Source organism: Mizuhopecten yessoensis, unplaced genomic scaffold (assembly GCF_002113885.1).
Source record: "Mizuhopecten yessoensis strain PY_sf001 unplaced genomic scaffold, ASM211388v2 scaffold8447, whole genome shotgun sequence".
NCBI classification, from domain to species: Eukaryota; Metazoa; Mollusca; class Bivalvia; order Pectinida; family Pectinidae; genus Mizuhopecten; species Mizuhopecten yessoensis.
The window spans coordinates 255,710-275,249 of NW_018407552.1; the positions used below are offsets into that span (position 1 = coordinate 255,710).

At 36.0% G+C, this 19,540-nt stretch overlaps 2 protein-coding genes across 12 annotated transcripts in view; one reads left to right on the top strand and one right to left on the bottom strand.

Moving 5' to 3' along the window:
* Positions 1 to 799: 799 nt before the first annotated feature.
* Positions 800 to 11,502, bottom strand: LOC110455970. Its single transcript, XM_021506446.1, has 2 exons — positions 11,426 to 11,502; positions 800 to 7,222 (listed from the first exon to the last, which is right to left on the bottom strand). Exon 2 carries the CDS (start codon positions 7,190 to 7,192, stop codon positions 5,270 to 5,272), a length of 1,923 nt encoding a protein of 640 aa, XP_021362121.1. The 5' UTR covers positions 7,193 to 7,222; positions 11,426 to 11,502; the 3' UTR covers positions 800 to 5,269.
* Positions 11,503 to 11,725: 223 nt separating this feature from the next.
* Positions 11,726 to 19,540, top strand: part of LOC110455972 (transcription factor Ken-like) — a 47,987-nt gene continuing 40,172 nt past the window's right edge. For all 11 annotated transcript variants that reach the window (XM_021506457.1, XM_021506458.1, XM_021506456.1 and 8 more), the window contains exons 1-2: positions 11,726 to 11,810; positions 14,679 to 15,805. In XM_021506457.1, the coding sequence (XP_021362132.1) occupies positions 14,686 to 15,805 (1,120 nt within the window). In that variant the 5' untranslated portion in view covers positions 11,726 to 11,810; positions 14,679 to 14,685. The remainder of the gene's footprint in view (positions 11,811 to 14,678; positions 15,806 to 19,540) is intronic.

The window sequence follows — 19,540 nt, forward strand, 5'->3', positions numbered from 1 at the left end:
ACTAAATTGGGATAAAGTCCCTTAATCCCTAAGATAGAAGAAGGGTTTTACCTCTTATTTCCCCTATTTGGCCCCGCCCCACACCCACTGTTTATACAAAATGAAGTCCCCTTGGCACAAGGATGCTCCAAACTAAATTGGGATAAAATCCCTTAATCCCTAAGGTAGAAGAAGGGTTTTAAAGGTTTTACCCCTATTTGGCCACGCCCCTCTGCCCAAATGGGGTCAACACCCTCTGTTTATACAAAATTAAGTCCCCTTGGCCCAAGGATGCTTCAGACTAAATTAGGATAATATCCCTTGATCCCTACTGTAGAAGAAAGATTTTAAAGGTTTTACCTCTATTTCCCCTGTTTGGCTCTGCCCCCAGGGGGGACACACCCACTGTTTATACAAAATTTAGTTCCCTTGGCCAAAGGATGCTCCATACTAAATTGGGATAAAATCCCTTAATCCCTAAGGTAGAAGAAGGGTTTTAAAGGTTTTACCCCTATTTGGCCACGCCCCTCTGCCCCCAGGGGACCACACCCACCATTTATACAAAATTGAGTCCCCTCAGCCTAAGGATGCTCCAGACCAAATTTTGTCAAAATCTACTTAGCCGTTCAGGTCAAGTAGCGTTTTAAAGGAAAAGTTGATAGAGGACGGAAGACAGACGCAGCTGTATGGCAAAAGCTCACCATGGTTCTTTGGACCAGGTGAGCTAAAAACCTGTTTTTTCCCAAAAAAATCTTTGAAAATAGGAAAAATTAGTACAACCATTTTACAGTTGAAGACAAAATCAACAATGAAAATGATTTGAAATAATTTATTAATCATCTCGTCCATGGACAGAAGAAAAGACATACAAAATTCAAATTTGTACACCTGCACCAAATTTAACAATAAGATGTGGCATGTTTTACTGCCGTAAGTTTTCAATACATTGAAGGTACATCAAATAATCAAAGAGCAGTAAAAGAATAATTGGCCTTTGTTGATGCTCGTGAAAACTTTTCATAAGCATGTTTGCTACCGTGTAGATTTACTCTGATAGTATTACATCGATCAGTACAGCAAAACGTGTTTATATCAAACCTCAGCTGACCCTTAAATTTTTTAATTTGTTTTTGGCAAAAAGACTTTCTCAAGAGCTGCATACTTACCAGTACAAATGTATTCACAAATGCATAATTATACTATCATCTAGAATTAACAAATACAGGGACATTGTACTAAAACTTTTAAATAAACATTTAAATTTTTAATAAACATGCCAAAGTATTAAATAAATTTGTTCCTAGAGCTATATTGAACACGTTTTACTGTACAATACTTGTCTTACACAGATTTTTTTTTATTCTCATAACAGGATACTGAGCTGCATATAGATGCACTGAACTTAATAGTTCTTCACCTCAAAAATCTCCTTTGGCAGCTGTAATATTTGGAACATATACGTGTATTACCAACAGAACATTAAAAGAAACATACGGTATATTCATACCAAAATATTTGTTTTTTTAATAAAAGAATATTCAGATTAACACCAATATCTGATGGCCCCGATTTATCAATTGACGCTAATTCCCATTAAAGTTGGCTTTATACAAAATATCTTTAAAACAATATCATGTGTTTGAAGTTGCACTAGCCCTTTTAACATATTAATTTGATCTGGCTTAAATATACTAGTGGAGTTATTTCAATCGAAGATCCAAATAGTTCATGACAATCAGAAGTCAAATTATTCCTCCTCTCTTTACAAAGTGAGGCAAAAAGAAATTGCTTAAAGAATAATTAAGCAATTAATAGTTATGCAGGAATAAAGGCACATAATTACTGAATAAGTGTTGAAAGGTATGTGTACTTCAATTTTGATAAAAATGGACACATTTCATCCTACTCCTGATTCTCTTGTTCTGGCCCAGAGCAGTTTTACAAAATTAAGCTTCTTAAATTTCATGATACAACGTTATTGAACGTTCTTGATGATGGAGGCACACACAAAAAGAATAATTTCAATTTTAAACATTAAATGGAACACAGACTGCATGTTAAATAGATGTTCAATGAATTAACTACAGTTTACGATATTTGGTCTTTATCATGACCATAATGTAAAGGGAATGTACATGTTGTGTCAGTATTTTAAAGTACAAATTTTAATATATCGGAGATGTACTATTCCACTAGCCCGGCACCTGCGGCTTACCAACTTTATATCTGGGCTAGTGATTTTATATCTAGTAGAATTTTGCAAAAACAGCCTGCAAACTAATACTGGAAATATGGAAATGTGTACACATGTAGCCCTGTAGCCCTGCATATATTATTTCGGGACAATCTAGCTCTTAAGCTAAATTATAATGTCATTCTCAAATGAAACTTCAGTCCAAATTTATTTCTTTGGCAAAACCTTAAATTTAATCACAAAACCTACTTGTAGAAAAAAACACTACAATAAAGCAAACATCCTTTGAATTAAGGATGCCAGCATAACATTTCATACATATTGAAAATCTTACCAATTAGTATGAAATGATCAGTCTACGTATTACATGAATGTTGAAATGAAATCATGTGCCCGAGTTCATTGTTGATTCTTCACTGTTCTAGATCTAAACAAAGCATTTACTGTAATGGTTAAAAATGTTATACTGTTGAACTAATAGGTATATGCTACCTTAGACATTGTGTCTGAACTAAATAACATAAATTACGTTTTTGTACTTTAAAAGGTATTATCAAATAACTATCCAAAACAATTATAACTTGCATACATCATGAGTATAAATACCTTACTAGTAACTAAGTATAAAATTCTTTTAGAAAAACAATAAACAATATGTATCATTAATTGTTCTGATGAAAAGTACTTCATTGTATTCAACATCCAATATAGACACTAGCATGAACATACTGTAAGCATACATTTTGCTTCATTAAAAAATACAAAAAAAAACGTATTCATTGAAAGTGCCCACCACCGACTAAAGCACTTTTTTTTATATAAATTTTTCCATTTAACTACCCAGTAATATATAACTGGTCTAATTGCCAAGTGTCTAGTGAAATAAATAATGACAGGTAAAGCACAAGGAGGAGATCTCGAGATGTACAATGTACCAGGTTTGACAATTTGTTTTTAAAAACCCAAGATACGAATATTTGCCTTCTGACCTAAAAACCTAGAGCTCTTTCATTCTAAGGACGCATGTTAACTTCTTATAATGCCACATATACATCTCGATGTATTGAAATCAGAAGCTGAATGGATACTAACTGGCAACTATGTCAGAAATTGATTGAATTGAGAAGACACCGATACAAAAGAAAAGACATTAACAACATGAACCAAGGGGACAACAAAACGTAAGGAAGAACACAATATCTCTGCACAGGCAACAAGGTGTAACCAGGTCACAGATCCACAGGTAACGAGGTGTAACCAGGTCACAGATCCACAAGTAACAAGGTGTAACCAGGTCACAGATCCACAGTCTGAGCTATAAATGCAGCATATAGTGTAAAATCAATTTGAGAAAGCATTCCTTCTTTGACCATTCTCCTGGCCTCACCTTAACTCAAATGAGGTGACCATATAATAAATATTGAACATTACAAACTTTTACCTGTGTTTCTGATTATAGAATAAACTGACCTCATTTGGTAATTAAAAATCTAATGATTCAATCATGTAGTTGTTCTGATGACAGCAGCCAAACTGTTGCTAATGTCATGATTTATTAGATATTTACCTAAATCAAACTTTTGCATGGTTATTTTTGTTTTATCACAATATGAAATGGGACTCGACAAGGTGAATTTACCCAAAATTAAAGCTAAGCTAGACAATAAATACACAAAAAGGTAATTGTACTTTGGACGATACATGTATTTCATCAACAACAAAAATCACAACAGAAGATATGTATATATATGTAAGCCACATTTATACAATAACATATGTATACAAATTGTACCAGCACCCAATTTCTTGTGAAAGGAGTCAAATGTCATGATGACTTCATTGAATGGATGGAGTTCTAACTGCACTTTTCTTAAATGTTTTGAAAGATATTTGTTATGTAATTCACTTTTAAACTGTTATTATTTCAAAATAATTTTTGAATACATATATCAGAAAATTTTCCACATATGTAGGAGAAATGTATAATGAGCAAAACCTTCATGAAAATCTGAACAACTTTTCTTCTATTTTCATATACAGTACATTTCACTTAATATCATGCCTCTTAATGTCAATTTCTGGTTATTATCATTTTTCTTGATGCACTAGATTTCCTGTTATATAATCTATGTAATTCCATTCTTTGTATATATATTTATATATATGTTTATAAAGCAACACCAAGAATTCTTTAGGTATATTTTTCTAACAAAATTTTGTATAATCTTTCAGAAACCAACTTCTTTTCTTATGAACAAAAATGTGTCATTGAAATTTAATTCAATGTATATATATTGTGAAAATCAACTTTTGCTGTATCACATAATTTACATACATGTATCAACAAAAGGTAATAACATTTTTTTAGACTGCAAACCAAACCTTAGGGTTTGAATTACCAGAAATATCGGACAGATGCATGCGAGTAGTAATTTCTGACATGTAATTACCACATTGATGATTTGAACTGTTTAATCTGGTTATAAATTCATCCTAGGAAGCGATTATTTGAAGAAATTCCATTATCTTAACATGACCTGCATGTACAATGTCTTTGTTTTAGAAGTCTAACAATATTATTTTGTTCAAAATAATAATAGACATAAGAATTATTTACCCCATTATGCGTTTAGAATTTTGATTTCAAGGTTTCACAGCTTCATAACAGCTTAGGTCATACATATGAACAAAAGTCTCACATCGATACATGTATATGTGTTTAATTGATATGTATATACGACAGTATTGAAAAGTTCTGAAAATCACAGCAACACCCATGTAGAACCAATTGGAAAGCCATTAAATAAATAAAATGGGTTAGGCTTAAATCTTACATTGCTTGTCCTTCATAAACATAAGGTGTCCTTATTCCAAATGGTATAAGGGCAAGCTTTAATTTTCATCCCAACTGAATCGGAATTAAGAAAAAAATATTGTTAGACAAATTCTTATTCCGTTTCTTACATGTAAACTAGTATCTATTTAATGTGCTGCAGAAAAATGGGTTCAAACAAATTGAAAAAAGACAGATTAAGAATATATGTGGCAAATACTGTGATCGTTAAAAGAGATCTCAGATTTATAAATATATTTTCTTCACAACCAAGTCATATTGTCATCAACTTCTGTACTGCTCACATCCAGAGGATCGATGCCAAGCTGAGAGGGCATGATCTTAACCCCATGCATCTTCAGCATGTGTCTTTGTTTACTGTCTGCCCGCGAGTAAAACTTTCCGCAAACTGAACACTCAAAAGTATGATTTCCACATGTAAACTTTTCATGTCTCATTTTAGACTTTCTGGAAGCAAATCCAGTGCCACATTTTTCACAATAAAACTGTTTAGCTTCTCCCCTTATCAGGGAATCTCCCTCCTCAAAACTTTGATTTGCAGAGGAATAACCAATTGGACTAGATATGTTGGGTGATGTTGAGTTGTCTAAACCAGATATCCTAAGGGGAGATAACTGTGATGGCCCCACTGTCCCAACCACCCCTGAACTTGACGCCTCCATGAGAGAAGGTTTGTGAAGAAGGGACACAAGTTTGGGCTCATTTTTCTTCTTCTTTGTTCGCCTAAGTACCGCTGGTTCCCTGTTTAGTGTGCTAAGTGGCGTGTCACAGCCACTAGACTGCGACATGCCGTCGTCGTCTGATCTCTCCTCTCCTACCATTGAGTAGCTCTTCACATTCTTCCAGTCATTAACACTACTTGCAGAAAAGTCAATTATGGATGTAGATGGACTTATGTAATGTAGTTCAGCATTTTTGTCTGAGGAAAGTTTAGAAAGCTGAGAATTTCTATCATTGTCCAGGAACATGGACGACATGTTCAATTCTTTATCACTACCTGTTTTGATGAGGCAATTTCTCAGTAGAGACACTTGATTGGTATTCTTGCCCACCTCAAATGCTGTATTTCCTTGAACAGAATGTATTATCAGGGGAGATTTCTCAATTACAGGGGAGTTATATTCTGGATCTTCTGGTTCAGTTTTCACAACAAATGATTCACTAGAATTTTCAGTATTGTCATGGTTCTTTGCTGAGTCTCTCTCATCTTCATTCATATCTTGGTCATCTTGTTCGTCTGTTGATTGAGATCCTGCTTGTTCTGTTTCAACTCTACCTAGTTCCTTGTTGTAAATCATAAATTTGCCTCTTAGTTCTCTACGCTGAGTTTCACACTTGGGTACAAAAGGTGGTGTGATTTCCTGTGAATCTGAGTCACTCCTCCCCATCACAGCATCAGAGTAATTCTCCTTTTGATCAGTTTGTCCACAACTAGCACTACTTATGTCACCAAAATCTCCATAAGCATCATCTATTGGTTCCTCTTTTATGGCTACTTTTTCCTCATCTGATGAATTGGAACTGTCTTGAGGTTCATCCTCCTCAATATTATTCTCCTTGTTTCCAGACATTGTTTGGTCCACATGAGATTTAGGTTGATTTAAAGGGAGCTGACTGACCCTCAACAAGCGTCCCTGTTTGTCTCGAGTAACAAACAAGGTATTCTCAGTGTTTTCGGTATCGCAGCAGTCCATGGACATTGAAGGAGATTTGGTTTGGCTCCAGGGTTGATACTGTGTCACAGAACTCTTCTTCATCTTTCTCCTATTTGAACTGGATTTATTTGTTTCACCATGTTTCAGCTGACCAGACAACCCAGCGTCTACCTTAGCCGCATTGAGTTTGATCCTGAAGTTGTGTTTCTGCCTACACATGAGACGCTTCCGTTTCTTGATTTGCATTTGAATTCCTCTAGCAATGCCTAGGGTACTCTCCACCTTGGATGCATGGATACCATTTGTTGAAGTGTTTTTGAAGTTTTCCCGAGGCACAACTTGGTGTATTTTTATGATATTTTGTTGAGATGAGTTAATAGCAGACAGACATATGATAGCATCCACTTCCATATCTGCCAAGGCTGTATAGTGGTTCCTACAAATTTCCAACAGGGACTGGCGCAACATTCGACAGACCTCATTGTTGCGAGATAAAGCTTCCTCATCCATCTTTTGGTCAGTATCTTACTAGGCAATTACCTGAAAGAAATAAACAATGTATCATCAATGCCATCTGTTTCATTGTAAAATTGTACAAACTAAATCAATATGATCTAAAGGTGGCCGTACCAATGAACAAGAGGCCCAGAGGGCCTGTATCGCTCACCTGAATATAATTAAAGTAATTGGTATGAAGTAAAGATATAGCACTCCATGGTAGATGCTGTTAGTACATATGAAATTTCAGAAAGATCCATCCAGTACTTGAGATATAGAGAACAAACTTCAAACAGAGCCGCCCCTACGGGGGTCATACCCACCAATTATACAAAATTGAGTCACCGTCACCCAAGGATGCTCCACACTAAATAAGGATAAAATCCCTTCATCCCGATGGTCGGAAAAGGATTTAAAAGGTTTTACCTCTATTTTTCCTATTGGGCCCGCCCTTCTGCCCCCCCCCTCCCCTCGGAGAGACCACACCTACTGCTAATACAAAATTGAGTCCCCTTTGTCCAAGGATGCTCCAGACTAAATTAGGATAAAATCCCTTAATCCCTATGGTAGAAGAAGGATTTTAAAGGTTTTACCTCTATTTTCCCTATTGGGCCCCACCTCTCTGCCTACAGCGGGGTCAGACACACCGTTTATACAAAATTGGTTCCCCTTCACCCAAGAATGCTTCAGACCAAATATGGACAAAATCCTGCCATTCCTACCGAAGAAGGATTTTGAAGATTTACGTCTATTTCCCCTATTGGGCCCCACCCCTCAGGTCCCAGGGGGGCCACACCCACTGTTTATACAAAATTGGTTCCCCACTACCCAATGATGCTCCACACCAAATATGGACCAAATCCTTTCATTCCTACAGAAGAAGAAGGATTTTAAAGAATATTTGCTATGTTTCCCCTATTGGGCCCCACGGCTCAGGCACCTGGGGGGCCAGATCCACGGTGTATACAAAATTGGTTCCCCTTCACCCAAGAATGCTTCAGACCAAATATGGAACAAATCCTTCATTCCTACAGAAGAATAAGGATTTTAAAGAATTTGCTATATTTCCCCTATTGGGCCCCGCACCTAAGCCCCCAGGGGGGCCAGACCCACCATTTATACAAAATTTGTTCCCATTCGCCCAAGGGTGCTTCTGACCAAATATGGACCAAATCCTTTCATTCCTACAGAAGAAGAAGGATTTTAAAGAATAATTTGCTATGTTTCCCCTATTGGGCCCCGCCCCTCAGGCCCTGGTGAGCCAGACCCATGGTTTACATAAAATTGGTTCCCGACTACCCAAGGATGCTCCACACCAAATATGGAACAAATCCTTCCATTCCTACAGGAGTAGAAGGATTTTAAAGAGTTTGCTATATTTCCCCTATTGGGCCCCGCCCCTCAGCCCCAAGGGGGGGCCAGACCCACCATTTATACAAAATTTGTTCCCATTCGCCCAAGGGTGCTTCTGACCAAATATGGACCAAATCCTTTCATTCCTAGAGAAGAAGAAGGATTTTAAAGAATAATTTGCTATATTTCCCCTATTGGGCCCCGCCCCTCAGCCCCAAGGGGGGGCCAGACCCACCATTTATACAAACTTTGTTCCCCTTCCCCCAAGATGCTTCTGACCAAATATGGACCAAATCCTTTCATTCCTAGAGAAGAAGAAGGATTTTAAAGAATAATTTGCTTTATTTCCCCTATTTGTCCCCGCCCCTCAGGCCCCTGGGGGGCCAGACCCACTATTTATACAAAATTGGTTCTTCTTCACCCAAGGATGCTCCACACCAAATTTTGTTAAAATCCACTCAGTGGTTCATGACTAGTAGTGTAAAGTTGACGGACGCAGGACGACGGACGCTGCGGTTCAAGTTCAAGTACTTACAGTTTTTAGCTCACCTGGTCCGAAGGACCAAGGTGAGTTTATGCCATACCGCAGCGTCCGTCGTCCTGCGTCCGTCAACTTTACACTACTAACTCGTGGCATTTCAAAATTCATTCCCGATAGTAAGGCCAGACAAAACAAAAGGCACAGAGGGCCTGTATCGCTCACCTGTTTCTTTTGTTACATGAAACTGACCTATAGGTAACTTCAGACCAAATTTGGTAACTAGAACACCAGACATTTTAACATCTCTTAAACGCTTCTCAAGATATTGTTGTTTGAAATTTAAAATTGTTATTTTAAAGCTTTTAACCCTAGTTGACCTTTGACTACGGCTAGCACTTAAAGTCGACATTTGACCTCATTACTGTAATAAAGAAAAATATTTGCACTGCTGGTCTACATAACATACCCAAGTATCATGACACTAGACCAAATGCTTCTTAGGATATCTTCGTTTTAAGTTTTTAACATTTTTGACTTCTGTGACCTTAAAAGTAGGTCAAGGTCATTTTAAAGAGGAAACTTTATAGCACTCTATTCCTGGTACCTACTGACCAAATAGCATGACCCTGGGCCTTATGGAACTTGAAAAGAAGATTGTTTAAGCTTTTAACCCATGTTGACCTTTGACTCCGGCTAGCACCTAATGTCGACATTTGACTTCATTTCTGTAATTAAGAAAAATATTTGCACTGCTGGTCTACATAACATACCAAAGTATCATGACTCTAGTCCAAATGGTTCTAAGGATATTGTTGTTTGAATTTTTGAACATATTTGAGCCCTGTGACCTTGAAAGTAGGACAAGGTCATTTTAATGAGGAAACTTTATAGCACTCCATCCCAGGTACCTACTGGCCAAATATCATGACCCTAGGTCCTCGAGTTCTTCTTCAGAAGTCGTGTAAAAGAAAAACTTGACGGCCAGACGTCGGATGCCGCAGTACTGCATAAGCTCACATGGCCCTTCGGGCCATGTGAGCTAAAAATATGTATATTTCCTGTAACAAGTTGGTAAAATTTAGGGTAGGTAGGTAGGTAAAAAAAAATATCCTCACAAAACATTTTATATGGGGGAGTGATCTTGACTTTACCAGTGCTTCTTTAAAAATTATTTTAAAAGTTTAAAGGGTAGGCACAAACAATTAGGGTAGGTAGGGTTATGCCAAATATGTTTTGTTTGGCCTAAGCTGTGCAATAGCCAGTGGATATTATTGTATAAAGGAGGAGTCTACAATCATTCCAAGAATTTGATCTGTGACATGTAGGTCTATAGTATTCTATACATTTTTAAATACAACAATAGCTTACACTAAAGTTAAATGAAATTTATCACACATAGTTTGAAAAAGTAAATGTCAAGCGTCAACTGAAAGCCCTGGTGACAGGTAAAACTTTATTCTCCCATAACTACTATCGGTTTACTCTGCACTCCCGCTTCATTGGATAAACCTATAAGGAGTATGTAAACATTTTTGGTTACCCACTAGTAGGTTACACCCTGCCTGGACTTGATTTCATTGGTCAATTTTTTACTTATGACATCACGTAACAATGCTTTGCGACGTCATCTCTATTCTGACGTCATGATTCACAGCAATTGTTTCCCCCATCGGAAGCTGATCATGACATAGTGTATTTTTAAGGGAAACATATGGCTTTTCCAGATATAAATATGAATATAATGGAAAAAAAAGGACCCAAAACTCGTGATGGTAGGTTATCATGTTTATCTAACTCTCGTTAGTTAATTTCCAAATTGTAAAAGACACTCTGTAATCTTTGTGTCTTTATACCATTTGAAAATTAACTAACGAGAGTTAAATTAAGATAGTAAACATGGTAACCAACCATCACTCGTTGGGGAACCTCTATTTAACTAACCATACTTATCATGAAAAAGAACAAAAGGCCCATTGGACATACCTTTCTCGTCTTGACTTATCATATTTTAACCATTTAGCAAACTGTTTGCAGACTTCAAGATAGATTTATCTACAGACTACAATACTGACTTTGACAGCAAAATATAAATAAAAAACAATTTCTGAGACCTGTGAAATATTTGTTGATCATGCAAGCTTGACTTGAAGTAAATTTCAAAATGAGTAATAATCCTATCAATTCGTAACTCCTAAAAAGTTGAAGAGTATTCTATACAAATCAACATAGATAAATCTAGGTCCAGTGCTGTGTATCCTGACTCTGGGCATATTCACTTGCAGCAGATTTTGAGTTGGACTCATATATGACGTTACCTCTGAACAAATTCGAAAGACACGATGTGGAAATATATTTTTTTTGAAATAAGTAAGTCTGTTTTAAATACTTCTTGGTTGACGTTCACAACTTACCCTTTTAAATGACCAAAACATTATTATGATGAAGTTGAGTAAAAACAAGCACCCTGTCGATATACACTTCCGCAAAGATGATAATGCAAGAATTAGAAACGAAGCGCAATAGCAGCAAAAAACAACATGATAATGTTTAGGCCACGTGTTACCCAAAATAAAGAAATGTATAGAAAATTAATTATTAAAGTTTTCTTTTAATTGAAAAGAAAAAAAAATCTTTCAAAAATCTCATATGATTTAATTAATAATGGTTCGTTTTATTTTAGTAATAAATATGGAATTTGTAGTTACCACAATGGATGCGTTCCAACAAAGAGGGTGAAGCGGAACTACATCACATTTAGCGTGTTTTCTATGTGAAGAAGTATTTTTTATTCAATTGGTAGGTTTCAGCATTTTAAATTGTAGTTGATTTGTTGACATGCATCAATATATGTTAATAGCTTGATGAACTTTTAGAATAAACTGCAATTTAATCGCAGGTTACGCGGCGCCTCGTTTTGACCAATCGCAGCATGAGCAGGTGGAGGATATTGTGTATTATATCCGCGAACATTGTGTATTGTACTGTCTTGAAGTACATCGTTCACAGAATTTGTGAATATAGAGTATGCATTTGAATAAATGGATCTGGATGTTATGGAATCATATATTTTTTACCTGTATCTTATTCTATATAGAGTTATCGCTAAAGCTCTTTGGCCTATATTGGCTGGCAGTACAGTAAGGCTTATATTGGTTTTCCTTTTGATCTTTTAGTGCAATTGTTACTGTAGGTACAGTATTATGGCGTTTTCTTTCATCAAACCTGGTATCATCCGTCAAATTGGAAATTGTTACTCGTTTGAGAGGATTTCCCTACTATGATTTCAGACACAGAAATATTCTGCCAAACTGCTTTGTCAATAAAAAAAAGTGGTGGAGGGGGTTTGTTAGGTTAAGGCATTTTATGTCCACTGATATTTTGATTATTAATTGATTGAATTGCACTACTTGGGTGGTCAATTATGTTGGTGCAATGGATAACACACCCGCCTTTCACCATGCCAGCCAGGGTTAGATTACCTGAATGATTAATTGAACAGAATTAATATGGGGTCACCTGCCCAGCCACATGGGTTTTCTCCGGGTACACTTATTCTAAATTCCTGCCACATAAAGACCTCCAGACCAGCACACACGAGGGCAAATAAGAGTTAGTTTTAACGGTAATTTCAAAGTTATTATCAAGTGAAATTGCACCCTAGACCCTAGTAAAGTATATAAGAAATGCATCTATATATTTGTATACTAATGTGAACAATGTGTATTGTTCTAAATTATGAATTCATTTTGAGATGCCCTTTTTATACGCCCGTCATATTTGACAGGAGTATTATGGTATGGCTCCGTCCGTCCGATGTAAACTTTGTTTGTCCGGCAATCTCCTCCTACAGTTTTTCAACGGATCTCTTTGAAACTTGGTATACATTATAATTATGATATGAAGTTGTGTCTCCCTCAAAAGAATTTTGATTCGATTTTTTTCACAAAAGTTATTGTCCTTTGTTCATTTCAGTATTTGATTTTGTCCGGCAATCTCAGTAGGATCAATAATCATGATGTGTTGTCGTGTTTCCTTGAAAAGAATTTTGATTCCACGATTTTTGCAAAAGTTATTTATTGCCTTTTGTTCATTTCAGTATTTTCTTTTTTTTATCCGGAGATTTTCTCCTACATTTTTATAGCATTTCAGCTAACCACTCTTTGAATGATGCAGATCTTATTTCAATATAAGAAAATATATTATGGAATTCGACAGGCGTATATTGTTCCACCCCGCGGTACTCTTGTTAGCAAATGTTGCTACAAAGCAGTTTAATTGTTTTCATTCTGGACTGTCTCTTTATTTCTCCCTGGAAATGCTGGGAAAAGTTTCCTCGAATGAGGAACAGCTAGTCTCTTGTATGATTGAGGAATAATTCCCGAACTAGTTTTGGACAGTTGCATTCACTCTTCAAATTTGTACACCTCAACATATACCAAGCTTTACTGCTACAATCTTTTAAGTTTTTAACATAACATACTTGTTGATGGTTCATGTCTCTTCATCAAAACAGAAAAGAGGCAGTTAAAGACGCAGCTGAACAGAGATTCATATGAGGCATTTTGCTAACCTGATATGCAAGTTATCAAGTGTGTATTAAATGCCAGATGTCCTGTATATTCATCAATCTATTAACTTGTTGACCCCTGAAGTTCCATAGTGAACTATTCTATACTTTGAATTGGAAGGGTTCAAATGTGTCTTCAGGGGTGAATGAGTTAACTCATGAATAGAATTTTTTTTAAACACAAATCTTGTATGAAGGAAAGTCCTGGAAATTTTAATAATGTGATTATAAATTTCCCTCTTCCCAAAACAATGAGACAAACTGCTACCTGTGGCAGCAGCTGTGTCGCATTATATAGACTAGTAGTGGCAAGATTGGTGAGGGTGTCTGCAAGTAGGGTATGGAGGGAAATTTTGAATCAATAGATGCAAAATTCTGTGTTCTGGGCAAATTTCAGCTAACTATTCATACTTCAGAGAAAATTCAGTTTGAGTCTTCTCTATTCCTCCCACACAGTAGATATAGGATGTCTTGCAACATCAATGCAGTCTGACTGACTCCATGTGTTCTGATAGTCTATCATAGATATATCCTAGTACAAATTACAACAAATTTACAGGTTAAAATTGATAATTGGTTACCCTCATGACCATAGAATTGAACAAAAGCGTCTATTTTGGTTATAATTGTCCTAAAATTAGCACTGGGTTAGTTTGCCTCTAAATTTCATTAGCCCAAGCTGAAAATCTGGTAGCCCTGAAAGTCGGGCTAGGGTTACACCCCTACACAACAACAAACAATTTATGTGTGACATTTTGATGACTAGTACAAGTTCACTCTGTCATCTTCATCAAACATGGTATTTTGTTTGCGTATAATCATTAATCTACATTTCATTTCAGTGTTTAGTGGGGTTCTTCATTCATTTGGTAACATAAAACTAAAAATTAGTACACAACATTAAGCATTATTTGGCTTAATATATATATTTGAAATGTCTATACTAGATGCAAAACCATTAAAAAATGAATAAATAAGTAGATACCGGTAATAATGTTTTAAAAATAAATGGTATTGTATTGATATCTTGTATATAAAATGGAAATAGAGCTTTGTAACATAAAATAGATTCTTACACAGTTTTGCTGTATTTATAGGAGAGCAATGAAGATGAGGCCTTCGGGCGAACAGGTTCAGGAGAGCACCTTCTGCGACATCCTCCACAATGCTGTTCTTCAGGTGTGCAGGGAGAAGTACTGGGCAGACTCACCTGACTGGGAGGTGGATGGAGTCATTTGTATCTCTGTACCTCACTCCCAGGAACAACATGTGGTGAAAATCCATCAAAAATTTCCTTCAAATTCCAGCAAACACTTTGATGACAGGTGTTATGAATGTGATAGAAAGTCAAAAGATGTACCATTGCCTGCAAACGAGGAAACTACAAAGAGACACTTCAGTGAGAGTGTAGAGGAAGATGATTCTAGTTATCGCAATGTGTCCGTTATTGACTTAGAGCATGCCAGTACACAGCCAAACCCAGCACGAACTTGTGGCCAAGGAACAATTCCTCAGAGTCTGCCTAGTCCGGAAAGGGAACATGACCAAAACTCCCACAACTTCTATGCTAGTCCTGATCTCAGTGGTTTTGGGCCCAATGTGCACAGACAGAAAGACGAACATTTGAAAAATTCTGGTGGTCAGTCACATTCTAAATCAAACAATCGCACCAAAGATCAGGAACATTCCTCATCCTTTACAAGCCATCCAAGAGAGACAACTCCGCCAAGGAAAAAGACAAAAACAAAGCCAGAAGAATATGTGGTAGTAAAGGCTGAGCCTGATGATGACGAGGATTTTGCTCTCCACATGGAGTGCATCGATGAGAAGGAAAGTGACAATATTGTAGAGATCAAGGATGAAAATAATCAACGTGATTTGGCAGCAGAGACACAAGAAGACATTAACTTTTTGTTGAATGTGGAGGGTGCCAGTGCCTCTCACCAATATAACTCAGGAGACCGGTCCTGGTCTCAACGTCTCCCAACTAGCACAGTTACAAGTCAAATGGACACAAATTTATCTCCCATGAGTGGTCAAGGATCTCAGGGTTTTAGCAATCTGAATCTCCTTACCCATGGGGTGGACATAGAGGATGGCACTATGAGACTGACCACCAGGGTCCAACATCCCTCGTTTATTCCTGGTCAAACTGACTCTAACACGCCAGAACAGAGAACTATTCCAAGGCCAAGTGGGCAGGACCCGGCTTCCAATACAATAGGTAAGAACAACCAAAGTTTGTCCTTTTTTCAGAATACTTTCACAGATACCCCAAGGCCTGCTGGAAATGTTGAGATGGCAGTCAGGGGAACCACCAGTTCTGGTACTGTATATAATACCCCAAGGCCTGCTGGAAATGTTGAGATGGCAGTCAGGGGAACCACCAGTTCTGGTCCCGTTCCAACCAACAACTATCAGGTTATGGCCAGGAAAAGACTGCAACTCAATAGGGCCCGGATAGGGCTGGGACTTAAGTCAACTGCAGGATTGCTTCTTGACAAAAAGTTCTTCTGCAAATTCTGTGGCCTTGGTTTTACAAATTGTGGCAACAAGAATCGCCATGAGCGCACCACTTGCGGTGCCACCGTGTACAAATGTAATATGTGCTCCTCCGTGTTTAGCCGGACCGATAGCAGAGCGCGCCACATGTTAGCCCATCACGGTGTGTCCATCAGGGGATAACTAACAGGTAATTGTCTACCCCAACGTTGCCTTCAGTGTAGGTTTGTCTGTGCTCAGGGTTTTATTAGGTATTCAAGCTATATTACCGTATTTTTCTTAATAATTACAAAGGCTCCAACCAGTAGATACTATCCCAATAACAGGTTTATGAAGATTATGATTATATTGCTTCATATAAGCCTTTGATTCATTGTCATATACCCTGCCAGTCTTATCATAATTGTTCTCTGCCTTCATGCTAAACAAATTCAAAGGAAACAGTCCCTTTCAAAATCATGTTATTAAATGTATGTAACATTGTCAAGCAGTTGAGTTTTTAAGTGCTAATTCTTTTAATCTTTATAAACAGTGCTTATTAAGTAGAATACGGTAATTTGAGATTAGAGTTGTATTTTTAACCTGCTCATCAGTGACCAATGTAGGCCAAATTATCACTGTTTTAATCTAGGCAAATATTTCCCTCTGGAGAAAAAATCCAAAAAAATTTCTCTGAGCTAGAAACTCACTCCCTATGAATAATTCTCCAAGCTGAATGTTGTTATTGTATGAAGAAAAACCTCACAAATTGAGAAGTAGCTTAATCATAAATCACATAAAAAGTTGAGTTCTCCTAAAACATGAATTAATTAAATTGGTCCCTGAAGATGACTGGTGTTTTTTTTTAAAAATGTATGTATTTCAATAGAAGAAAATTTCAATTTAGAATTGCTTGTCATTGTATACCGATAAAACCCTGATCATCAATCACTTTATTACCAGTATTATATGTTATTAATTAAAATATATACCTGTAATAGGAAATTTACATATTTCATATTTAGTTAGTAGTCTGAGATGCTAAAATTGAAACTCAGAAACTTTTACGGCTGACAACCAGCTAATTAGACCAGATGAAATTATGTTATTGACATTTCAGTGATTATTTTTGCTCAGTTTTACCTCCGAAACATGCTGTTTCCCCTAGCTAAAATGTGCCTTATTTTTCCCAAAATGACCAAAAACTGAGGAATATAAATACAAATGTAATGCTAAATTTTCCTAATTATTAAAGGAACATCCTGGCTAATGTAAAATTTAGTTAACAAAAACACTGCATTTTTTTTGTCAGTCTGTATAGTAATTTGCAATCATTTTTGTATTGCACTGACCGTACATGTGCTATTGTGATATACATGTACATGTAATACCACTTTCCCAATATGTATGTTCTAACCATATATACTACATACAAGTACATTCCATTTAGTTTTTTCTTTAACTGCACCTTAAGTGCTATAGTAACAGACACCTGATGCATTGTGTTACTTAGTATATACCTGTACATATATATATATAGCATACATTCTACAACCGTACCAATTTTGCATCATATGATTATAATTATAGCCTATAATTGTTATCACATGATATATATGCACAATTTTCCATTACCTCAGAAAAATTCAATTATCTTAAGTATTAAAGTATTACTTGTACCGCTATGTACATGTGTATATATATATACCATTAGAACTGAGATGGAATGTACATGGCCATCTTCATTTTAATATACATGTATGGAACGTGGATACATTTACATGTACCCTGCACTAAATATGATTACCCGAGTACATGCTTCAATATTTATATGTTACATCATGACTCCTATATAAGCAACTCCTGTTGAAATACTCAAAACTTTGAGCTGGCTTCACGTATATAAGAGATTGTTGCAAAATGAAGACTGTTTTAAGATGCTGAGAGAAAACTTCAATTGCATAAACCACAGTTGTTAGAGTCGTACATGATATATATAGTGTTTCATATTGGTGCTTGCTTTTAATAACATCATAGTATTGTGTTATTTCAATATCTATGCTTAATTTACCTGCATCAACAAACAGCAGTGTTCCTCATTGTTGTTGAAACAGTACTATATGTTTTGTTATCTGATGAATGACAAATAAAAATGCATTTATCTCTACATTGTACAAATGTGTAGATATATATATATATATATAACACATACTGTAAAGAAACAGTTCCAATTGTCATTTAATGAAGAATACCTACATGTATAAATTGGTGTCATGGTGTAAAGTATGTTCCTACTAAGATACCAGAATACAAACAAGATTTAGTGATCTCAATGATTTGTAATGCACATTATTATCTGTAGCAGTTCTACTGGTAATTTGATATAAAGCAATGTATTTACCTGATTGAAACCAAGATGTTGTACAAGACCGACGTCATATATATACCAGTACATGTATACTAATCATTGTGAAAGATTGATATATATAAGTGAAACTGAAAAAATTATGTAACTAAATTAACATATTGTTGAATTATAGTATTAAAATATGAATATCAATCTTTTTCTGCAACAATACAACAGAGATTGTATGCACATTATTGGAAGAAGAAAAAATATATATATAACTTGATTCCAAATTTATTCTGAACAATGAATTAATCTTGGTCATTGATGAAAAATAAACTGAGATTGATTTGAAATTACATCATGACAAGTGATCAGATATAGCGTAATTTATACAGTGCAGCTGCTGGGGTGTGACACTGTTATACTGACAATATGCTTGTAGCTATACTTTTAATACTTGTAGTACAGTATAGGAAACTTTCCAAGTGAAAACAACTGACTTAATTGGCCAGGGGTATTCTGTTATTGTGATTAGAGATTTGGCAAAGGGGTACATGTACATCTGTACTTTATAGTGCAACTATATATATAGCTAGCTGTATTATTCTATATGCCGCCGATTCCTTGCATTAACACTGGTGCAGGACCTTAAATAAATCCTGTGTGATAGTATTAGATGTATGTATGTATATATATGTACATCATATATTTTCATACAAGTTTACTCGAGCTCAGAAACACATTGTAGATATACAATATAATGTGATGACATTGGAACTGTGAAAAGGATCAAAGGGAACAAAGATTTCCTGCATTTGAATTCAGTAATTCAAAAAAATACATCTATACCTTGTATATATCCATTATATTGATCAGTCAATTCAAATAATGTCTTCATTTTCTGAATTTCAATGCACCTGAATGTGATTTACAATGTACTGTACTAATTAGCTATCAATACCTTTCACATTCACCCTTTGAAAATTTATCTGTAGAACCTTTTAAGATTTTGTCATTCATTGTGAATCAATATATTAAATTGAGGTTATCATAGAATGGGGAAAAAAATGCACAGAATTTCAGAGCCGCTACTTATAGAATGGACGTCGTGCGCTTGTTTTGATATCG